Source organism: Hetaerina americana, unplaced genomic scaffold, assembly GCF_022747635.1.
Source record: "Hetaerina americana unplaced genomic scaffold, ioHetAmer1.1.p SCAF_3, whole genome shotgun sequence".
Classification (NCBI taxonomy): domain Eukaryota; kingdom Metazoa; phylum Arthropoda; class Insecta; order Odonata; family Calopterygidae; genus Hetaerina; species Hetaerina americana.
This window is the reverse complement of record NW_027286874.1, coordinates 27,324,564-27,346,890: the sequence shown is the minus strand read 5'-3', so window position 1 is coordinate 27,346,890 and position 22,327 is coordinate 27,324,564. Positions and strand designations below refer to the sequence as shown.

Below are 22,327 nucleotides of genomic sequence, written 5' to 3'. Positions count from 1 at the left end.
AGCAGTGCAGAAAGCAGTAAGGATACTGAAAATTATGGTACTTCATTGACATCTGGAGGAAGGGGACACTCAAACTTACTCTTCCAAAGTGAATGACAATTCGTGAACCATGTGATGTTTAGCAAAAGTAAAATATTCCATTTCATATCTTCAAAATGCAACAATTATTATTTTACAACAGTGATATCAACAGGCAGATGGACATGATTAATACATGCTTTGACCCACAATCATTTATTTACCTAAGTATTTCAATCAATCGTTTGTTACCTAATTTTTGTAGGACAAGGAATTTTATAAATGTGAAGCAGGTGATCAATGACATGTTAAAAAGCAAATGTAGCTGTGGGAAGCTATGTTTTGCAAATAACTCCAATTAAAAAAATTAGTGAGTTTGCTGTTATTATGGGTTGCATCTTCCATGAAAATGACAAAATGTAGTGATTTATAGGGACACTATGCATCAAATAAAAAATCCAACAACATAATAAAAATAACTATCCGAAACCAAAATTTATCATAAAACAGATAGAAAAACTGAAAGACTATTAAAGCTATTAAATTATTAAGTGTCATAATTAAATTAGCAAAAATCAAAATCTAAAAAAAAAAAAAAATTCATGGTTTGGGATTGAGCTTATGACCTCAGGGCCAATATCTAAGAACATTACCATGGTGGCAAAGGATACCCACTTTTTGCAATATTTGTATGTATTTATCACCGAAACTGTTGGCCATTATGCTCAAAAGAGGGTATTTTTTGCATTCAAAGAATTAAGGAGGATCAAACTATAACATTTCAGCGAAATAAATCATCCATCGACCTGCATTGCATTACAAAATTGTGGTTTCAAACTTTGATTTTCAAATGTTTTTCCAAATTAGTCATGCATTGTAAAAATTGTTACCATGGGAAACCCGGCTTAAGAAATATTTATTTTTCTTATAAACACACGGAAGAGAGAGAAAGAAAATATACTTCCAAGAAATGAAGTGGTACCTTCAAAAACTATTAAACACATATTTAATCACACTTAATGAACATATGGATTTCGATTTCAAACATTATAACTCTTTGAGTATCCATTTCTTTCATACAATGCTAAATTAAGTTAATCAGTAATATAAATATAAGTTATTAACATGAACAGGAAAGCTTACCTCTACATCCAGCCGTGGAGAAACAGCACTTGGAGGTGGAGGGACCCTCTTTTTACTTGATGCAGAAGTGGTTGCTGGGGGTAGGGTGTCAGGAAGTGGTGGTGGTAATGATGACGGAGTAGCAGCTGTTGAAGATGATGAAGAAATTGATGAGGTTGAAGATGATGTTGTAACTCCTAGGCCAAGAGGACGTGCCCCTGACAGTCCAGCTGCTAGGGGATCAGGAAGCTCACCAGGAGCTTCCGTTTTCTCTTCAACTGTTGCAGGATCATATACAAGTTGCAATGGCTGAGGGTCTAATGAATTTGAGAAGGTAGTGAACATAAGAAACAGTGAAACATGAAAGGTTACTATTTCATTGCAATAAGCTATATTAATCTCAAAAAGCAGAGAGTTGGTCATAACTGAATAGATATTCACATGGCAGTGGTAAAAAATAAGACATTTGGTAGGTCAGACACCCAACCATCATTTAAGGAACCATATATTTACATATATACGAGTGCATTTTTGGTGAAAATAAAGATGTAGGCTATCAAAAACCTAGTGGTACAAGAAAAAACATGGGTGAATTTAATCCAATATTCTTGATATGATAAATTACCAGAGGAGAATCCACAAACCCAAAATGAAAAATAATCTTAACCTCAATCAAAATATAATTTGAAACTTAAATCTATTATGAAAACATACTGAAATGTGTAAACATACATGTATTTCAACAAAAATGGAAAAGATACAAAATATGAAGAAGGGAAAGGTTATATAATTAAGTTAATTGAAACTATTATTAGTTTTCAATTCAAAAGATGGTAATTGCAGCTCTAATTGCATAACACTTAAATCGTTTAATTCCTAATGATTTAATCATTCCATCAAAAATTTCAGTTTATGGCATTAATTACAACATGTAATTTTGAGCGGAATATAAACACTAATTGCCCAAATGAAACATTATTTAATGCAAAACCAAAAAAATTATGCAAATTTCCACAAAATCTGGCTCCAATAACAAGTAATTGAAGTTACTGCATTTTGTCAATGGGACATTAACATCTGATAATATTGAGAGATCCTAAAAGAATGGCTTTCAATCATATTATATTTTTTCATGGTTCCTTGAGTTATGTTTCCATCAGTCTGTATGCAATGCACAAATGTGGTATGTTTAAGTTTGAAATGGCTTATCGCATTGTAATTAGAATGTTTATGAATGCTGTATAAAATTAAAAACAAATGAGTTAAATAATGATTATTTTTTTTGCAATGATAACTATGAATAAAGCTTAGTGGATTACTTAATTTATTTATAACATCAACAGCTACGTACTATTAACAACTGTTTTAATTTGTATTGGATTCACTGGGTATTACAAACAAAGAGGATATAAAATCCTTTGCCTCCACGGTTAAAGCATCTAAATATAAATTTCACATTTCCCTTCCTTTCATCATAACATATTTTCATACCACTTTCCTTATATTCGCTCCCAAGATCCCACCTACTACCACCACTGCTAGGAGTGAGCTGTTCCAAAGGAGAGGTGAAATATACATGACTCTTTAGGTCTTTAGCCATTGTACAGATTCCTTTTAGTGCCTGGTTTTAATTTGTACTCCAAATGATGATGCTTTCTAGTGTTTCCACTTGGGGGATTCATTATAATGAGGTCCATGGGAAATACAAAACATTTTGATAGCATTTTAAAGAGATTAATGATGTTAACCCTTTTGCTATGGTAGGATTCACTGGGAAATATTTCCAGTGAATACCATGAGAGACTCTCTACACCTCTCTCCTAAACACCCATCTCAAACCCCTCTCTCAGAAACTGGGCAGAGGTAACCATGACTTTCCATTGCATTGTTAACCCCTTTCACAGAATTAGGTTGAAGTCACATATTAGTTTATGTAGTGGCTTTCTAAAGTAACATTTGTTGCATACAACAAAACGATAAACTTGGAAAGGATTCCTTGGGCTTGCTGTGTGTTTATAATTTTTATATAACGTTTATCATTAATGTGAAAATTTATTGTATAGAATGCTTAGACCATACCCATAACTAATGATGAGTACTCAAAAAATTTTATCACACATCTTACCTATATACTGGTAGAAGCATATATTTATTTATTTATATATCACATAACTATTACCTAGATGCCATGTATTTTTAACAAATAATTGAGATAAACTGAGAAATAATGACATGCTTTGATTAAGAATATAACTGGGCACTCATCCAGGCTAGAGTATTAACTAATGAAAATAACAAAGCATAAAACTGAAAGAATTTTATAAAATCCACCACTCCTGCACTCATTGGATTAAGAATAGAAAATAAAGATATTTTACCAATTATTTAAAACACTTATGCATAACCGTTTCAGTTGAGGAGGTATAACAAAAATTGAATGGTGGTACTAACATTGCTGTGACCACAATACCCTGTTCCAGTGACATTCAAAAGAGTCGTATCCATTAAGACTGACTCTAAGAGAATAACATTTCTTGGTATGGTGGTTGAGTATCTGCCAATAATTAGGATTACCCATATTCCTGTTATATTGTTGAGTATACAAGTGTATATCTTGTATCTATGATATTATATTATCTTCCGGTACAATATACATTCAAAATATAATGTCATTCTGAAAGCCATTTAACTCTCCAAGATAAGAGCGAAACATTAGCATTAGTGTCACTTCAATAAATAATTTCATTATTAGTGAAGCATAGCATTATTAATTGTTAATCCACAATGTAAACTACCTAAGTAAAAAAAGTTTAATTATCATAACTGTGAGTACAGTATACTGAATACTACAGAACTGTAGCATTCAGTGAGGAAGATTTGACGTGGCAGGTGCAATTTAACACTGCTTATATGAGGAATGTTCATTAAAATTGAATAAGAGGGCTCGATGACAGCTTCAATGACGTGGGCAATGAACTAATGATCCAAAAATGCTCCCCTGTTAACTATTTGTCACGGCAAGAAAACTAAAAAACTCTACTCAGCCATTTATACTAAATATATGCTCTTCAGAATTGTACATATACATATATTTTTGCAACAAGTGAGAGGGAGGAAATTTAAAGAAAAAAATTGTGTAACCTCAATGTATAGATGCAGTAAATAATTCTGAATAAGATTAATACTAAGAAAGAATCTTTTGCACCTGACTTTTTATGTGATGGCTCTTTATTCTTCAGAAGGCTTGATTGCTGATAAGAGATGATAAAATATGACATGGCTAATGCAACACTGACTGTGTACAATCTTAAAGCAAAGCATAATATTTGCAACTTAGGAACTTCATTCTCGGAATAATGGTTAGATCAATACTGCTTTACGAGTTAAATTCTTCTGAAAAAAGCTTGCTCCATACAACATTAATAACACAAAGCATTTACCATTTATGTTTGAGGTTTGAGCATAAGATGAGACATCTTAGATTTTCAAGTTAATTAAAACCTAAGTTATTGATGGATTAAAAAATATCGTAGCTTTCAAGCAATTCTCAACACAGCAAGAGGAAAAGTTTAAATGGTTCCATTTTGGAAATAGGTGACCGAGGACACTTGCTGTTCAGTTGAAGTATACTTTAATTGAAAACATTAATCCTTAGGAGAAAAAAACACAATTTTATCTTTGCTTTTCTACAGAATAGACTTTACTCGTCGACTAGTTTCGTTTACACAATAAACATCATCAGGACTAGTCATCACTAGTCCTGATGATGTTTATTGTGTAAACGAAACTAGTCGACGAGTAAAGTCTATTCTGTAGAAAAGCAAAGATAAAATTGTGTTTTTTTCTCCTAAGTTAATAATGGAATTCTACAAAGTTAAGGCCTCAACCATTCAGTGCATTAATCCTTAGTTTAGCCCACCAATGTAAATAGTTTTTTCCGGAATCTACTGAGCTTATTTACTGAAAAAATAGTAAATAATTATTCCTATTTCATCATTACCCTGTTGAATTTTTAAACAGGGTAGAACCTCATTATTTCAAAATTCAAGGGGTCGACAAAACTGGACTATGAAATTAACAAACAAAAAAAAAAGGTTTTCTAATTTTGAAATTGGTCAATAAAAGCTTGATGTATTTTATCTGTCCATTGTGATAGTAATTTCATTGGCCTCGCAAATAGGTGGTTCACCTTTGTTTATTAAGGAAGCACTTGCTGATACATACACAGATAATAAACATGAAAAGAATGCCAATATGCAGGTATGAAATCAGCAAACTGAACTCCTGTCTACTGGTCATAGCCCACAAAATCATTGCAACTACTATTTTTGGGGCAGATATCGAAACAAAATTTTTTCTATTGTTTTTTCATCAGCTAATCTTGCTTCTATTGGAGCGAGACAAGTGTATCATTTTAACTTGTAGCGGTGGTGGAATTCTTTTTCATTATCACTCTAAGGAAACCACCATTGAATCAGCATCACAATGGTGGTTTCATATTTCCTTTAGCATTCCCCAAGATTGTACCTATGAGCAACTTAGTAACATTATTGCTTTTTCTGAATTAATTTCCCTCTTTCCATAAATTTTTATGAACTATTGCAGTAATAACTGCATCATAATTGTAATGAATTTTTAAAAGAACAATTTCGCATGAAATAAACATGCAACTTATATATAATCACCAATAAAAGCAAACAAAACATTGATTGACATTACAATTTAAATGAATAATAAGTTTATAAAAAGCTAACTCATTTTTCACTGCCATATTAAACTAGCCTGTTATATTCTTTAGTCACGACTTTGATGTTTGCAAGATTACACTGCAAATCATTAAGCAGCTAGGATTCTACCAAGGATAAAAAAGATTCACAGAAGTATCGTGAATTTTTGTGGAGAGAATGAATACTGTGAAACAATCATAACTTTTGGCGTAACCTAAAAACCGAAACATGACAGAGGAGTATAGTGTTCATATTGTACTAGGAGTGTTTAATTCCATTATAGATTTTGCACAACAAATTCCCCCTCCAGGCGAGGGGACATCAATTTTGCAATTAATGTCAGACATGAGTAAATTGTAGGTGTCCAGCTTTGAACAAATGCCATTGTAGTTTCCCGCTTCCCTCTCACTCGGGTATGCTCCAGGAGTGAGCATATGAAAAACCCTCATTAAAATATGCATTGTTGACTCTTTCAGTGTCTGAATACACTTGGGGTTATTACAAACTGCTCACCACTAACAGAGAGATTCAGCAGATGGGAGTTATTATGCCCAAAACCAATCTCATTATCTGAAGTGATTGCAAGTAAGTTTTAAGCAAGGTAACAACATGATATGGGATAGGAGTTTCACCATGGAAAGCTAACCTGCCTTCAAAACTTAACCTGACTATATTTTCTATACATCAGCAGCTTGTTTATATCAATGGCCATTATCTTGCTTGAAAGTTATTTCACTGAAAGGAGTTCAACACTATTATTTTGCATAATATATAATCATAAATACTGACTATATAAGTAGATGAAGTAAAAGTGATAATATTGGTTCTCCAAAATAACCTTATCATTTCTACACAGGGTTACTCTATTCTATCTAGGGGATTTTTTTCTTTCACGATAAGTTCCCATTACTTTATGCAGCATATGTTCACTTAATCTCAATACTGAGAATTATGTACCGTCAAATCCTTAATAAAACTTGCAATCACATTCTACAGATGAGCACAGTCAGCAGACTGGTTCATGAAGTAAGATTTTTATGTTTAGAGGTCACAGAAGAAATCCACAAAAGACTAATGGTTATTAAAGACAGCAGATGTATGCATAATTAAAACAATCATTGAAAGTAAAAGTTAATAAAAGTTTTTTATGTGGAAAGGTGAAGCATTTTAAATTTAATTTAAATTGAAATATTCATTTAAGAATTTTAAAAATACTCGTGTTACAATCTGTGTCATTTTGTTTGGTATTTTTTCTTCGCCACACCATCCAGTTCCATCCAGTCCATGAGTCAGTGTGGTTCAGGATGACATGGTTTCAGCAAAAATTGAAGCTAAGTTAAAATTAAGCTAAGTACACAACTTCACCCATGAGAGATAGAACCATATAAAAAACTATGTAAAACTAGATTATAAAATTAAAAATAGCTTTATAGGCTTCAAATTAACGTAAAAATTTTAAAACTCTAAATGGTTCAAGCTCATTACATTTCAGTTTCCTAATTTTATTCATTGAATTTTCTATTTATTATTGTATGTACCTTCATTGATTTATTTCATATTCCATCACAAAATTGTTCCCAACTAATTTTGTCACCTTTAAGTAAAACTCAAACCGAATAATTGTCTTGATCTGAAGAGTAAAATTTGATTTATACTCAAATTGTCGCTCAAACATAAATAGCAATTTTGTATACGTGGGTGGATAAAAATGGGTAAGATCAGTTTGTGAATATAAATTTTCATTTTCAATCAAGACTGACAAGTGCATGAAAATCAGTATTACAGAAAGCATTCCTCTAACTAAATGCACATAACAACTATTAAAGAATTCATTTAATTTTTTAGAAGCTGATAACCAAGTGCACATTGCATGCCATGACAATCTTACTCTCTTCAACTTCAAAAAGTCAAACACATTTTTTGGTGGTGTACTCACTTTTAAACAACCTAAATAACTTGCCAGGCACTATAAGGTATTATGAAAAAGAAAAAGAACTTCTGTATCCACTTTTAACCAAAAACTGATTGGATTGAAATAATGTTGTACTGAAGGCTATTCTAAAACATACGCATATCGTACCTTTTTCACATATTTTCACTTGAAAGTAATGCTTTAAGGCGTTGTAAATGCCTAAACACAAAACTGCTGGAAGGTGACCACGATAAGGCCTACTTTCACAGATAGCATCTTGCTTACTACTAATAAATACTGTATCAGGTGTATATTTTTCTGGAATATTAATAAATATTATTTTTACATCTAAAAAATAAACTAGAGAACAGTGTCCAAGTCCATATATGTCTTTAATTTGTCACATCTGGTATTAGCTTAAAGCACAAATGTTTACTAATTCAAAACACTTTCCCTTGATGATATATTGGTACATAAAATAAAATGAATAGTACGACTTGGTGAGTGGAAGAGAAATAAGATCATAAAAAAGCATTATTTTGGAGTTACATACATATTCAAGCTCTACTTTTTAATAAAATAGAGAAAAAGAAGACATTATGAACACAGTGCAAGAAAATAAAAATTTTCAATTAGGGCTTAAAATATCATATTTAGAGGTTTCCAGAAATGCACTCTTATTCTTAAGTATGATCAATCCCCATGTTACACCATATGTATTTAAAATAAAACTAAGTGATCAGATCTAAAAAAAGCTACAGATAACAGCAACATACATACCAGGTGTATTAGGTTCATTGGCACAGTTCTCCTGATTATTTTGCATGGATGGATTAGATCTCTTGAGTAATCGACCCCATGTAGCAACATTTATGTTCATTTGATTAGGTCTAGGGAAGTTTTTACCCTGCTGCTTAAAAATTTTCTTTTGTCGTTGAAGTTTAGGTTTTCTTGAAATCATGGGGTTCAAAAATTTGATCTAAAAATATAAATATTTAAATTAAACCAGAGTGAGATTGAAATATAGGTAAAGGATTTTCAAAATCATAATTTCAGCTACTTACCTCAGCAAATAAAAGTCCCTGAGGTTCCAATTGTAATGCCATTCCATGACGTACATCATCAATAAACTCTTCCAGACGTAGAAATTTGATGGCGCAAAGAGACCGCCAGTCTCTCCAAAATATACCGATTTCAAGTTCTCTTGACTTGTCAAGATCTATACTGAACCTAAAGAGAATTCAAAAGAACAATTACTATACACACAAATTCATTCAATTGGCTACTGAATAGATATTTTTAGCAACTTAAAACTGAAATTTACACACAACCCAAAGTAATAACCATATTAAAGGGTACTGAATTGTAGAAAAATTTTATGTTAATAAGTCTCACGAGCCCTAGTGCTATTAAGATGTCACAAAAAACAAGGTATTATATTGGAGAACAGATAGATTAAAGACGTCATTTTTTCCACAAACAATAATGGATCAGAATTACATTGTCTGACCTCTGTAGGGTCACATTTGGGTCAAAATTAGTGTGATGTGTAATAATAATAATAATATACTTTATTCATCTTATAATCATATTCACATATGGTAGATGTCGTCATTTAGGAACATACAGTTGTTCCTGGATAATATAGTATACAGCACAATATACAATCACATAAAATACTTATTTGAAAATATTTGCATACATACACCAAGTATTCTACTCACGCTAGACCTTATAATTTTAGGCTAGTAAAGTCGAGCTCATAATACTCCTCTATTGAGTATAAAGGATTGGAGGTAAGCCAATCACGCAGCACCCTGCGGAACACTACATTGCGGGCTGACTTTACAGATTTTGGAAGCATATTAAACAATTTGATAGGTAGACCTTCAACTTAGTAAGTCCTATCTAGCCTACAGTATGGAAAATCCATATTAGACTTTGCTCTGGTGTTATGGCTGTGAACGTCAGCCCTAGTGGAGTACATACTCGTATTTTCTTTTACATGAACTAATGAATAGAATATATATAAATTGTAGATAGTCATAATTTTTAAATTTAAAAAGAGAGGTCTACAGTGTTCAAGTGGACATGAATTAGATAAGGTACGGACTGCCTTTTTCTGCATCACAAAGATTAGCTTAATATCAGATGCATGCCCCCAAAGTCTAATGCCATAAGTAATATTTGAGTGAAAGAATGCATAGTAGGCATTAATTAAGTAGTCCTTACTAACATATAATTTCAATTTCCTGAGCAGAAATAAGGCTCGGGCAAGTTTCTTCCTAATGTATAGAATATGAGTACTCCATGTTAACTTGGAGTCTATATAAAATCCCAGCAGTTTCACAGGGACAGTGTCTTGTGTAGCATATTTTAGAGTACATATAAGATGCTGAGTTTTATTGGGATTCATATGGAGATTGTTGGCAGCAAACCAGTCCACTGCCTTTTTAAGTATAGTAGGAACTCTATTCATCGCATCAGAATGATGGGGGGAACTATGTAGGAAAGTAGTATCATCCGCATAGAGGACACAGTCAGTAATCATATTGGGGCACAAGTCATTGATCATGACCAGAAATAAAAGAGGTCCAAGCACAGAGCCCTGAGGCACACCATATTTAATATTTAATGGTTTTGACTGTTTACCATTTACATAAACTGACTGCTTACGATCAGATAAGTAGGAAGAAATAAATTTTAGTTCAGTATCCTTAAAACCATAATATTTCAACTTATTTATGAGAATTGTGTGATTAACACAGTCAAAAGCCGAAGAGAGATCACATAATGAGAGAGCCAAACATTGATTACCTTCAAAAGCCTTAATGATTTGCTTTATAACATATTCAACAGCTTGGGTTGTACATTTGTTGGGTCTGAAACCAAACTGAGTCGGTGTAAATAGGTTTAAAGATTCAAAATAGTCCAGGATTTGGGTAAATACAACTGATTCAATGATTTTTGCAAGTGGAGAGATAATTGTAATGGGACGATAATTGTTTGGAGAACTGATATCACCACGTTTGTGAATAGGAATGACCTTGGAAAACTTCAACTGATCAGGAAAATAACCAGACTGGAGACAAGAGTAGTAGTAGTTTTTAGGGGAGGCGACCGACAGCTAAGGTCATTTGCGCCATAGGGGATGGACAGGAAAGGATGAAAGGTGGAGAGAAACCCGGCGTCGGCATTAGCCTGCTCTTTACGAAAGGCGCCAAGGGGTCCGCAGTCCCATCCGACGGACGCCGTACTCACTCAAAGTGCCCTCCACAAAGCACCTCAAGTAGGGATCGAGATACCTCTGAAAAATATTCAACACCGCCGGGATTTGAACCCGCGCCCTCAGGGTGGGAAGCCAGTACGTTAGCCCCCGCACCATCTCGATCCCCCCTGGAGACAAGAGTTAATGACAATAGCAAGAGGGTATGCTAACCAGTCAATTACAGATTTGATTGAATTATTTGAAAGCCCAAACATATCTTTACAATTAGAATTCTTGAACTTTTTCACTACTTTAATTATGTCTATCTGAGAAACTTCTTTCCATCTAAATATAGAATTGGTGGTGGGAGTATTGCATAATTGGTTATTAGCAGTGTCAGCTGAGGTTTGATTAATATTATTTATATCAGCTATAATATTGTCAACCGAACTAATAAAGTAGTTATTAAAAGATTCAGAGTCTATCGGAACATCATCAGAGTTTTTACTGAATCCTGTTTCTTTTTTAATGATAGTCCAGGCTGCTCTGCATTTGTTGGATGCACTATTAATGTAGCTAACATTGGCTTGACATTTAGCCAATCTTAACTCATTATAGTAGTCCTTCTTTTGGTTATTGTAGGCTTTTTTAAGATCATCACTACCACATAGCTTATACTGTTTATATAAGTTGAGTAAATTCCTTCTCTTATTCTCAAGGTCAATATTAAACCAATTTGCCTGTAGATTGGGCTTCTGTTTCAGCTGAATTAATTTCTTTGGGAATGCACATTCAAACAATAACAGGAAATGACAAAAAAAGTTGCCAACTTTCTTTCACAATCAGTATAGGTCAGCAGGGCATCCCAGTCAGTATTATTAAGCAAAATTATGAAGTCATAGACATGGTGTACAGTCATCTGTCTAAAATACACAGTTTTGGAAGTTTTGTTATAGCTATTTACACACAGCTTAGGGTGCCATGAAAAGGAGATTGCAAAATGATCAGAGAGCATGGGGTCAAAGACTTTGAGAATACAGTCGGATTTATCAGTATTAGTTATTACATTGTCAAGACAGGCATTCAACCTAGTCGGTTCCGAATTAGCACAATATAAATCAAAGCCCCTGAGAAGAATGTCTAGCTGAGTATGACTCCTTGAAAGGCAACCCATGTCAACATTTAAATCGGTTCCTATAACGATAGTTGCGTGAAAGTTTTGAAGATAAGTTGAAACCTTCTCAAGCTGTTCACAGAACACATCAAAGTCTCCATTAGGAGAACGATAAATAGATACCACAATTAATCTCAGTCTTTTAAGGTACACGGCAACAATTTCAAAATGTAGATCCATACAAAAACGATGTAAATCCAACCGTTTACACGTGAGATAGTTTTTTAAATAGATGCATACACCACCATTTTTGAAGGATTTTCTACAGTAGATTGAGCCAAGAGTATATCCCGTTATTTGGTATAGATCACTTTCTTGTTCATGTAACCAGTGTTCAGAAAGGCACAGAATATCATAATTTGCCGAGTTCAAGTAAATTTCCAGGTCACAAATCTTGTTTCTTAGGCACTGAACATTTAACACGAGGAAGTTGACAGAAAAAGAAGTAGAACTACCTGAGGTTTTGGGAGTTTTCAATTGATGCACTAATCTTCTGGAGAATTCCGGCGGGATCTCGGAAAAAAATAATTAACGAGGAAAATATTTTTTGGCCAAAACTCTGGGGACAGGAGCTTTTCACGGAGATCTTCGTCAATCGAGATATGAAAAGAGGCATAATTACCTCTGGATACCTTAAGCTGCTCGATATCTACTGATGTATCGGGGAGCTCGGGCAGGTGGTCCTTCAGATAGGACATAATTGCTTCTGTAGTGGTGTCAGGATGAAAATTCCAAACATGCACGTGAGAACGGCGATTAATGCCAGAGATAGAGCACTTTTTATCAGAGGAACCCATGATGGGTGTACGGCCTCGCCGCTTATGTTGTATAACTTTAAAGCCGTCACTAGAAAGGTAAGAAGATTGGCTAACAGAAGAATTTTCACCAGTGTATTCATTCAGTTGAGTGACGAGGATTTCATTGGTAGATGCAGAAGATACAGAGGTAGATTGGGGTTGAACAGGGGACACAACAGGCACTGTAGATGCATTCCGTTTGCAGGCACGAGTTTGCGGACGTTCCGGAGCACCAACGGTAGGCTTTTTCTCTTTAAGCAATGGCTGAACTTGAGCATTAGCAGACTTTAAACAGTCTGCAAAAGTAGCCGCACTTTTAGGCTCTTCAGTAGTACGTTTGCATTCAGATTTTAACTTAGTCAATTCTTCCTTTAAAAATTCAATGTCCGACGCCATTTTGGAGATTTTATGGACAGACGCTCGGCAGTAGGAACACTTCCAGTATAAGTCACGGCATTCTAATAATGCTTTTTGAGGAAGATCCTTGAGTCCCGTACATTTAATGTGAAAAAATCGCGGACAACAGTCACAACAGATAAATTTATTGGTATAATCGATAGGATTTTTACAGGAGTCACACAACAGATCAACAGCAACAGACGCCATCTTGAAAAAATATGTATTCACCCCCTGCCACACACCCTAGCGGTGGCTCGCAGGGTACTAAAATATCAAAATGTAATCACTTGAGATGAACTACTATTTTCACATTGTGAACAATTTTCATGTATATATAGTATGTATAATGTATAGAGAAGCATTATGCTATCACATGCCATGGATACAAATTGGGTGATTTCTTCACTTTTCATAATTTCCCAAACAAAATCATATTTGTTTACGAAGTTGTTTATGATTGCTAGCTAATAGAAAATATAATGAAATCTTAGAGGAGTGCGATAACTTCAAGATATTCAATATGAGAAATAAAAAACACTTATGCATAGATATCACATAATAAAACATGACATGAAATGCAGATCATATAAATTCTAAGATAAAATGTGTGAATCCAAATGCACTGCAAAAAGATTAAACTTATCAGAAAAAAATTCAGCAGTCAGCAAATATATATTGATTTTAATTCTATGATTATTAGTTTACCTTTGATCCCATGCCTGTTGAGAACAAGGCCGCCAGTTAGTCTGGCCAACAGTTTGATTGTCCAACTTCAAAACAGCCATTATTTCATCTGCATAAATAAAACAGAAAATGTCATGAGTCTATTAATATTGATGATACAGTCATAATAATAATCAACTACAGAAAATATTTGATCTTGAATTAATCATGAAATAGATTGTTTAACTCATCAATATAAATCAAGCATTGAGTCCAATGCAGGGAACCTCAAGAAAACTTAGTAATTTTTTCTTTGGTCTAACATTTTAAGGTTACTGTATTACCTTTGAAATTCAAAAATGTAATTAACACTATCAGTCAGCAGCCCATTATTTAAAAAGTTGTCATTGACCACAAAATACTGCTAATATACCTTTCTTCAGTCAACATCTACATCTACATAATACCCCGCAAGCCGCCGCAAGGGCGTTGCAGGTAGCAGGAATTTGCCCCCGCGGAGAGGGACGAGGGATTGAAAGGGAAACTTAAAAACAGATGAACAGAACATGAATGAGGTCATTCGGAAAGAATGGGTTATTATAGCAAAACACATAAGGTTAGTGGAAGAGCATGCATTTAAATACAACTAATTATTTTTTAGACGCTGAGGGTGGCAAGTGGAATTTTTGCTATCTATAACCCTGCAGTTGCTATCCCGTATTGTCCGTGGGAAGGAGGAGTCCTTGAGTCGGCTAGTTCTGGCATCTATTTCCCGAATTTTATATGCATGATCCAAGCGACCAATGTATGTAGGAGTACGAATAATTTGCGAGACCTCGGTGCTGAAACATGCGGATCTAAATTTATTTAATAATTTCAATCTTGCATGGAATTGTCTCTCTGCCAATGATTCCCACCCCAAATCCATGAGCATTTCGGTGACGCTTTGCGTTTTATCGTAGGAATTTTTTACAAAACGGGCTGCCCGGCGTTGAACCTTCTATATTTCCCGAATGAGACCTTTTTCACTCGGATCCCACATGCTGCATGCGTATTCTAAATGAGGCCTTACAAGAGCGTGGTAACAACGTTCCTTGACCTTTGAGTCACTTTTGCCGACAATGCGTCTAATGAATCCCAATTTTTTATATGCTTGACCGCAGACTTTACGTATGTGAGTCCCCCAAGTTAAGTCTTTTGTGAATGTGACACCTAGGTATTTTACCGTATCAACTACTGCTAGGTCACCTCCAGCTAATTTGTAAGCAAATCCCGTTGATCTTTTAAAGAAATTAACCACTGAACATTTATTATAATTTAGAGTCAATCCCCAGTTAGAACACCATTTAGTAATGCAATCTAAATCCTGCTCTAGAATAAAATGATCCTCATCCCCAGATATCTCCCGATAGATCACCTTGTCATCCGCGAACATCCTAATTTTACTTTTCACTTCGCGGTTCAAATCGTTAACAAAAATCAAGAAAAGCAACGGCCCGATCACACTTCCCTGAGGGACCCCCGACGTGACTCGAACGCTGTCGGAACTAGCGCCATCAAGGACTACCCTCTGTTCCCGCTCTGAAAGAAAATCTTTAACCCAACTTATGGCGCCCTTGTTTATACCCGCGACCTTTAATTTATGAATGAGTTTACCATGTGGGACCTTATCAAATGCCTTTTGAAAATCTAAGAAGATGGCATCCACTTGCCTACCTCTCTCACCCGATAAAAGTAAATCATGTGTAAATAATCCTAATTGGGTCTCGCAGGAGTGGGTTTTCCTGAATCCGTGTTGATTGTCACTTAAAAAGTTAATATTGTCAAGGTGTCTCATTATTGAACTGACAATTATGTGCTCTAAGATTTTGCAACAGATAGAAGTGAGATATAGTCAAGTTGCATTTGATTTATTGTTTCTAAGCTATTAAGTGATCACCTTTTTGTTTTTATAACACATACTCAATTATACAAAAATGTTCTGCATATACTCAAAACCATGATTAATGGTCAGATTTAAAAAAAGAAATAACTTTGAAACTGTGTTACTCTGTTCACCTTTGTCACAAAGCAAAGCATTTCACATATGCTGAAAGCTCCTGATAAGAACTAAATAAATTGCAAAAAATTATTAGCATGGTAAAATTCTACTTCAATGATTTTAACAAGAGAAGAACAAGCAAAGGTGTAATGTGTCTACGGTCCACTTTTGATAGCTATAATGAAAAACTGTTGCATTTAGACTTGTTGAAAACATTTCAGTAGGAACAAAGGAAGATATGAACTGTTAGAGCTGTATTGATGAATAAATACATATTAACTGATGAGATACCACTGCATTTGCAAAATAAATCAAATACTCAAGTAAAATAATTAAAAAATAATAATGAGAATGAAAATTACATTTAGTGTTCACATTTCATTATTTGGGAAGTTTTTTTAACCTTTTACATTACTCCAAAAACAGTATCCTTCCAATGAGGCTATGAAAGTGTTCTGAGTTCATGACATAGCCTAGTGCATTAACAGGTTCCCAACCTTTCACCATAAAGATACAGTAATTAGGCATGCTGATAAGTATATCAGTGAAGGGAAGGTATCAGCAAATATTTGAAAATGACAGGTGGAGGTCCGAAATATCATGGCCAGCAGTATATTTATATAAAAATTATGTCATACAACCCTAATTGACTTATTTACTTGGTTTTTCCTTTCACTCTTTTGTTTATTCCTTAATTCCTTAACCCACTCAACATCTTCAACAAAGTTAAAACTACTGCCAGTTGATTGCATATTGTCAGGTCCCATGCCCCATATGCACGCAGAAAAACCAAAGGTGGATAGTTTTCGCAGAGGCAATATCGTAAGTCACAAAATACATGAAATTTATGGCGGTACTTGTTTTTAATTATTTATTTTTCACACTCAGTGAAATTATTTATTTTGAATTCATGAACCAATATTACTGATATTTCACCAGTATCGACTTCCTACCTCTCAATAGAACATAATCAGTGGATAATACATCAGGCAATCAGCATTACAACTTTGATGAACAATTTTTCATCTCCCATAGAGCAAAAGAATCTCTTTGATCCAGTTTCAAACATTTGCTGCAGATAACATAATCTATATCTGCACACATTACACAGTGCATGTGGCATGAACATTAAATTAATGTTTTCTAATTAACTTTTACTTGTGCTAATGCACAAATACACTGATTTTCTATTTAAAAAATTATTCTCAAGGAAACATAAGAAAGTTTAATTAAATGTTGTTGCAAGGAGCATATGTAGTCTTTTGCTTGGGTCAGATTGACAGACCATAATTTAAATCACTAACCATTGTGTACTTTCGTACATGTAGCTAGTTAGTGAATTAGTTTATCATAATTTAAACTTTCATTCATGTAATAATTTAATAAAGTACTTACTGCTTGTTTCATCTTTCACACTGTAAGACTTGCTAGAACTTCGGCTAGTAACTCCTTTGACAAAGGAACGGAGATCTCCTGGGCTTCCTGTAATTTCTTTATCCCTTCTTGAACGTCCTGGTACCTCTTCCAATAAATCTTGGCAGCCCATTAACCTACACAAAGTACATCAATCAATGTATTACACCCAGCGTTAAAACTCTAAAATTTAAAATATTAAAAATTCACACAAAATACTATGCACTATGCTCCTCTTAAGATCATCATGAACACCTTTCAATTTTAGGAGTTTTTTTAATTCGTTGCAGTATCAGCAGGTACTTCCCCGAATGAGTAATATGAAAAATATGGTAAATATATGTGTGTTTAAAAAATATAATTTGCTTTCAGTTAAATAGTTTGCAGGGTTAATCAAGGACAGGAAAATGTAGCCTCAAAGTTAGGATATTCACATTGGGAAGCATTTCCTTAGAACTTTCAATTTGAGGATCAAAAGGTGAGATTCAGGCAGACAGAGAGAGAGAGAGCGCAATAGGGACTGTAAACAATCCTCTGAGAAATGGATATCCTGGGCAAGCGCCTCCAAAGAATTGTGTGAACATAGATCATGTCTTGTAACATCTACGCAAGGAATGTTGTTTCTTACGACTATCATAATTGGCAAATTTCAATTCCAATAAGTCTATTTGCAATATTAAAAGGAAAAATAAAAGCCATCAATTTTGAATTCATCAAGATAAATTGCTGAAATATTATTACAAACGAATTCAGGATATGAAATAATCGTAAACCAACAGAAAAATCTGAATAAACCACTTGTTCTAGGAAATGATATCAATAGCATAGGGTTATACTGATTAAAAAAAAAATGCAAATTATTTCCACTAGCTAGGTTATTTCTGGCAAGGAAAAGCACTTACAGCTGCAGATAAATTTAGGATGGATGATATTAAGGTTTCAAATGGATGGTGGGGAAGTTAAAAATTTTCACTTTAGTGTGCCTTAGGCTGTACATGGATACTGAAAATATGTGCATTAAAAATTTTGTTGAGTGGACAGAAGGTTTTCTGGATTACTACTAAATGTTGAGACTGCATGAATATAAATGAAATGGGATTATGTCAACCAATTAATTAGGCACTAATATTAGTGCTTCTCAGAATGGAACACCTTCAAGGAAAGCTAAAGGTCTATGAATACTTAGACTTAGTATCGCTGGTGATTATTAAAAAGCACTAACAAGGTATTAGAAAATTCAGTATTTATTCGAATTCATTTACTCCTTGAAGGAAGAAATTAAGAAAAATTAGCTTTCCCTGTGCATGGCATTAGTGATATCTTCTCAGGTTTTCCTTCAGGCTTGGTCCTTTTTCTCCTTGTTTTGATGAATGTATTGTACGTCGAAACAGGTGGAGATGGAGGACCTAACCTCGGAAGACCTGAGAAAATTTCAATAAAAATTGGCAGCCACATGGCGGCCTATGGGAGCTTAGATGACTAATATTATGTTCAGTGCTTACTAACTCTATGGGAAAAAGAAGTAAATGAAAACATAAAATGCTTCATAGCATGCTGTTTCAATCCACATGAAATTACAGAATACTGAATGGAATTTTTCCTAAAGATAACAGTATTTAGCAACATATGGAGAAGGGCATAATTACAAATTAAAATTAGTACAATTTTTTAAAAGAGCATATTACTGGTTCTAGCTCATATCTTAGAATCACTTCTCACTTATTCATATTTTCCTATGAACCATTAATGGCCGTCTAGAGATTACACTGTAATGTAGCATACAAATTAACATTAGTGTAAGTCCATAGTTTATACAAAAAGGAAGCATTACTTGTGGCAATGAAGAGTTTTGCATTTGTTGAAATAAGAGCACTAATGAATGATGTCATTCTATAATGAAGCTGGGTACCTATGCATTGCATCTCTAATGAATATTTTGAATAGATGATTAAAAACAGCAGTAGCAAATTTGTTATTATAATTACAGTTCCAGGTAAATTAATTCAAATATTTAAGCTATTTATTTATTAAGGTTGATTCACCAATTGATATTTTTAAAAAAATCCAAAAACATGCAAAAAAAGTCAATGGTTCATTATTCTTACCAACTCAAAATACTGATCTACAAAATGAAAATTAAAATAAACATATGTCGGTAGCAAATAAAGAGGTTATCTTTTTGAAAAGCATCTTCGCAGAATGCCTAAATCATATTAAATATACAAATGGAAAAATTAAACATAACATACCGTACTTCCAATTTCCCAGTAACGGCAGCTGTACGCCCCAATGGAGACACTGGAGGCACTTTTCCAACCCCGGGGAAGCTGAAACTACCACTCCCTCTTGTAACTTCACCAGATCCTCCAGTTCCCACAATACCTGACGAGTTCCGGAATGGCTGTAAACTTGTATATGTGACAGGTACAGGACTTGCAGCTTGGACATTTTGAAGTTCACATTTGAGTTGGGCTGCTGCAGGAGAATCGGGAGGAAGTTCTTGACGTCGCAGCTCTAATGATTTTCTCAGTAGATCAAGCTTTCTGCTAGACTCTGCGAGACTTACTTGTGCCTGTAAGAATTCACCCCCATATTCATTGCCAACCAGGGGGAATGTTCTACTGAAGGGTTCTTCTAAAAATTTCTTGTCACAAAGTATTGGGCATAATACAAATATACATTTATTTATATAGCACCCTATTTCTTACAGGCTAAACTAATGTTTGAAGTAAATAATTTCCAGGATTACAAAGGCTCCCTAGCAGGGCAGCAATGCAACCAAATCATGAAAATTCAAATTAATCTTTATATAACATCTGATAGTACAGAGAAGCTTCTGGTTAATAAAAGCTGCTAAGTCATGATATTGCATCACACATTTATTCACTTAAAAGAATACACAGATTTAAATATTTACGGCTAATATCTTTCATTACTATTTTAAAACAATGCTTCAAAGAAAAATAAAATTACGAGTCCTTTAACTGCCACCATTCCCATAAATTTCACAATTTAAATGCACAGGAAGGTACACTAAACCTCTCCAACAAGCTTACCTACATGACTACCGTTAGATGTGTTGGAATTCCTTGCCTTTTCATTCTGTGACAGTGGTCTACTGCCATTAGAGACCATGTTCCTTTCCACTTCACTATCAGATAAACTGGGCACTTCTAAGCTGGAATTATGGCTTCTCAAATTCATTTGGGATTCTACTTCAGCAGGAAGAGAGGTTTGCATAGAAGATAATGAAGACCATGGATCTGTTTTATCCCTCCCTATAGGCATGTCTCCAACTGACTTCGTTCGCTCTCGGTATCGCTCATCTACAGAATGGGAATATTTATCGAAATACTGGCGACAGTGCTCGCAGCCACACTCCGCATTTTTGGATGGGCCAACATGATGGCCTGGCTTTCGAAATCGCCCAATTATTGTACCAAATCGCTCAGCTTTTGACATTGGATCTGTTCTAGCACCTTGAAGACTAGTGAATGGAGATACAATGCTTGACTTTGATGGAATAATAAGGGGGGATGAACCTGAACCGGGTGACTTGATGCCATCAGCATGAGGTACAAATGGACCTCCAGGAGGAGCAACCCATCGTGGAGACAGAGCTCGTCTAAGTTGTGCAGGAGGGGAGACTGCCCCCCTCACTGGAGAAAAGGATGAGGCATTAAAGGGAGATAATTTACTTCTGTCATTACCTTTATGAATGGCAAGTGACTCTGCTAATTTAGGCTCAGGAATGGCTAATTTATCTTTTATGCCATTATTTATATTTTCAATCACTTCACTTTCCTCACTTACATCAGAAGAATCTAATGAGTCTTCACTGCACTTTTCAGACATTGGACCTGGCGTTGGTTTTCTCATATGTTTAGCAATTAGGTGCTTAAATCTAAGCTGCTGTAGGTACTGCAGCCTCTCAACCTGTGGCGAGCGCCATGTCCTTGGTCCGATTCCCCTCCCCCCCGAAGAAGGATTTTGCCCTGACCATTCAACTTCCTTCTCTTGAATGCGACGCAGATCTTCATCATCCGCATATTCAAAACTATCACTCTGAACTAAACTGGAAAAGCTCCTCTCAATATCATTTTCCCCCATATCTGTAGTCGTATCTTTCCATGATGTTGCAGTTGAGTCAGAATCATCATCTTCATTGAATGGAAGTCCACTAGAAGCTGACAGGGTTGACCATGATGGATCACGGGTGGGACCTCCACAACCACAAGCACCGATTCCACTGCTCTTTGATGTACCAGGTTGTAGGTTCTTGGGAATTTTTTGCTCTAAACTAGCACTGGAACAAGAAGAACTGCCATAATTTGAAGTTTCTACTCTTTCAGAATTATCTGGTTCACTCTTACTCATTTCTTCATAGGCTTTGGAAGAAACACTTTCTTTAGACACCTCTTTTTTATTATTTTTCTCTTTAGAAAGTAAAAATGAGGCAGGAAGCTGGTTCTTTTTAGCTTTACTATGGACAACACGGAATTCCTCAGATTCATACACAGTTTGAGGGGAAGAAGTAGAATCATCCTCACTAGAATGTTTTCTATCATCCTGTGATGATGTAGACTGACTACCATCTGCATCATCCTCTGATGCAGTGCAATACACATCAATGTGAACCGTTCTTGGCTTCTGCCTTTTTTTTCCATTGGACTTCAAAGAAAAGCTCGTTGAAGCTTTAGGTTTCATTCCTTGGAATGGAGATGTTCCTCTTAAACGTGCAGGTGAACGCCTTAACTTATTCTTCTGAAATTATTGAAAAGCTGAGTTAATGCATAGAGTGAAAATAAGAATTTTTGCTTCAGACAAACTTTGATCATCAGTCAAATTCCATT

The 22,327-nt window shown here is 34.7% G+C and overlaps 1 protein-coding gene across 5 annotated transcripts in view; it reads right to left on the bottom strand.

Annotated features, from left to right (window-relative positions):
- Pkn (serine/threonine-protein kinase N) overlaps window positions 1-22,327 on the bottom strand; it is a 101,899-nt gene that overhangs the window by 26,096 nt on the left and 53,476 nt on the right. For 3 of the 5 annotated variants that reach the window (XM_071588356.1, XM_071588357.1, XM_071588358.1), the window contains exons 2-8: window positions 20,568-22,238; window positions 19,724-20,046; window positions 17,457-17,611; window positions 14,063-14,150; window positions 8,844-9,009; window positions 8,560-8,758; window positions 1,162-1,457 (exon numbers count right to left, since the gene is read on the bottom strand). In XM_071588356.1, the coding sequence (XP_071444457.1) occupies window positions 1,162-1,457; window positions 8,560-8,758; window positions 8,844-9,009; window positions 14,063-14,150; window positions 17,457-17,611; window positions 19,724-20,046; window positions 20,568-22,238 (2,898 nt within the window). The remainder of the gene's footprint in view (window positions 1-1,161; window positions 1,458-8,559; window positions 8,759-8,843; window positions 9,010-14,062; window positions 14,151-17,456; window positions 17,612-19,723; window positions 20,047-20,567; window positions 22,239-22,327) is intronic. The other 2 variants (XM_071588360.1, XM_071588359.1) reach the window with 1 other exon arrangement.